The sequence below is a fragment of the Lagopus leucura genome, unplaced genomic scaffold (genome assembly GCF_019238085.1).
Source record: "Lagopus leucura isolate 7727_CA_CO unplaced genomic scaffold, USGS_WTPT01 36953-0_obj-0_obj, whole genome shotgun sequence".
Classification (NCBI taxonomy): domain Eukaryota; kingdom Metazoa; phylum Chordata; class Aves; order Galliformes; family Phasianidae; genus Lagopus; species Lagopus leucura.
The window spans coordinates 1-2,772 of NW_024964231.1; the positions used below are offsets into that span (position 1 = coordinate 1).

Sequence of the window (2,772 nt, forward strand, 5' to 3'; positions counted from 1 at the left end):
AGAGTCCGGGCTCCATTCCCTGACTTTGCCCTGGTTTTCTCTCTGCTCTTCTCCTGCCCCTCTCCAATCAGTCTCATGTTTTACAGAGACTCTGTCTCTCCTTCAGGCAGGGTGAGGATTTTGTGTAAATGCTTAATGCTCTTGCTGCATTGTGTGATCACTCATAGCACAGAAGTAAGTGGCAGCATCCTTGGATGTCACATTCTTGATAGTCATAATGGAGAGATTGTTCTTGTCCCTGCTTATCTCAAACTTGGCTTCACTGTAACCTTCCTCATAAGAATTCTGATGCCACCGAGAAGTGCTGGCTATTAACTTCAGACTATTTCTTGAAGGCTGCTGGTACCACAAGACGTAGGCAAGCCTGCCAGAACAGGTGAGGTCCACACTCTCTCCAGCTCTCTTGAGGGCATATTCTGGCCTCTGCGTGACAGTGTGTCCCACTCCAGAGCCTGAAGGAGCGAGAGAGAGAAAATGAGAAAAAGAAAACACAGTGGCCTCACAAACTCTTCACCTTGCACCTGCCCCACCTGGCCAGTAAGAAAGCCAAACAGCGCAGATGGATCTGCAGTTTCTCACCAGGTAGAAGAGCAAGCAAGATGGTCAGCATGACGAGGAGCAGCTGTCCCAGAAGAGAATGAGGGAGGAGAGAGAGGCTGGAGAGACTGATACCCCTCGCCTTGTTCAGATTTTCCCATCAGCTTGGGCGGAGGACAGAGAAGACACGTTTCACATTGGAAAATGTTGTTGTTGAGCCATTAAAAGCAAAAGCAAGCGTTTGTGTGGCTGTGAGATTTGTCTGTCTTTGGCCCGTCTGCCAGAGAAGCAGAGATCTGAGCTCATGACAAAAAGGTGGGAGTGTTTTCAGACCAAAACATTTTGACTGGATGTTGCTCTGACCGTCATTTCATCTTTGTGCATGTCTGGGCCTATCAGCCATGGACCCAAACAATGATTTTTTAGCTGATGTTCAGCAGTGGCTTGAATTCAGGACAGCCTTCCCAAGTTCATTATTCCACTAAATTTACACACACATTCTTCCACTCTGAAGAGGCGCTCTTAATACATGAAAGACAATTACACCTCACAACTCAAGACTTCTGCCAGACAGAAGCAAAAGATAATTGAGGCAAAAAATTGTGCTCCGTTTAAGAAGGTCTGTTGCGCCAGACCTGTTAAAAAGCCTTTCTTCTGACAAAAGCCAGGCCTTAGCTCCTGGACAGTCAAACTATTTCAGAGACTTAATGGGAAAGGAAAGAGTCTGTGGAGACCACCAGAGCTTATTCTGTGATTACTCTCTGTTGCGGAACTCTGAGTCAAGGCAAAACCATGCGTGTGCTGCTGGGCAAAACAGTCTTCTACTGTCAGACCCATGAGAGTTTCTCTCTTGTTCCAAGATGAGCATTTTTATTCAGAGTAACTTTTCTGTCTCAGGAAGGAGAAAAAGGTTGTTCAAAGGACAAACATGGAAGACACAATGTGAGAGCTAAGGTGTTTCTGTTGTGACTTGTGTAACATTGCTGCCTACTGGAAAGAAGGTGGATACACAGCCTGGAGCCAGACCACAGATCACAGGTACCAGCGGCTGGAGAAACAAGAGTGAACTTACTAACTTCCTCTTGTGCCTGTGTGAGTGTCCATGTGAATGTAATCACTTCCAGGTGATTATGGGGGCACGTGAGACCAGGTACGAGTAAATGCAGAGAGTGGAATCGAGGGGCAGTTAAGGGGCAGGCTGTGAGTCACAACACAGTGGTGGAAACGATACCAACTGTGCATGAACACGTATGTAGTTTATTTCAGAACGGGCATCTTATGCAGTTGGATTTCACAGTACGTCACAAAGACTTGGCTTGGTGGTTTCTTCCTACGGCAGTGGAAATAAGCCACTACTTTAAGGACCGTGAGTGGGAAAAGGATGCTGCCTTAGAACTCTTACCAAGAAAGACACTGGGAGGACTTTGTGTGTGATAGACCTGCCATTCTTTGTGCAGGTATGAAACATTCCATCAGGAAGAATTCATGCAGTAATTAAAATTACATTCTCATCCTGCCTGTTCCTCCTTCTACTCTTTTGTCTTCAAACTAGGAATGCTTCAGACTTAGCTCAAAATCAAAGAGAACGCTGAGAATGTGCGAGAAGAAAGACCACAGGGTTGTCAGAAATGTACACATAACTCGTCCAAGGATGGAAGGGGTAAACTGAAAGGACAGAGATTGTCTTACAGCTTATCAGGCTGCAGCAAAGACATAGGTATGAGGCATAAACGGATAGATGTAGCATGTATAAAACTGATGCTTCATGCAGCAGAAATCTGGACTGTGTAAGCAATTTCTGAATAAAAGGATCAATTTCTGAATAAAAATATATCTATATTTTCCTGGAACATGATTTCATTTTAGGTCACATTCTACTATATCCCACCTCTCTATTTCTACTGAGATCTTGTTCTCTTCAGTTCCGGACATTAGAACAACCTTTCCAGGCACAGTGAGTATCATTGTATGTCTGGATTTGATTGACAAACTTTAAGAACTGTCATGACTGATAGAGGGTGAACTGCTGATCAGAAAAGAGGAATTCAGCAATGAAATGGAACCTGCTTGACCTCTCTTGGACCAGCTCCTCAGCAGCCTATGTGTTGTGAGTAGCCACTTGACCTATATACCATGATCCTGTGCTGAAGCTACTCCCTTCTGAGGGAAGGTACTGGAGGGGAGTTTTTGTACAGAAAGCAAGTGACTTTGAAGTGTTGTGTCCAAACTTGAGGC

General features: G+C 44.9%; 1 gene segment (V, D, J or C); it reads right to left on the bottom strand.

The window, feature by feature from the left end:
• Positions 1–132: 132 nt before the first annotated feature.
• On the bottom strand, positions 133–802 carry LOC122191608. The segment is given in 2 exon segments: positions 133–452; positions 580–802. Coding segments are annotated over 2 exon segments (351 nt in total).
• Positions 803–2,772: the final 1,970 nt, after the last annotated feature.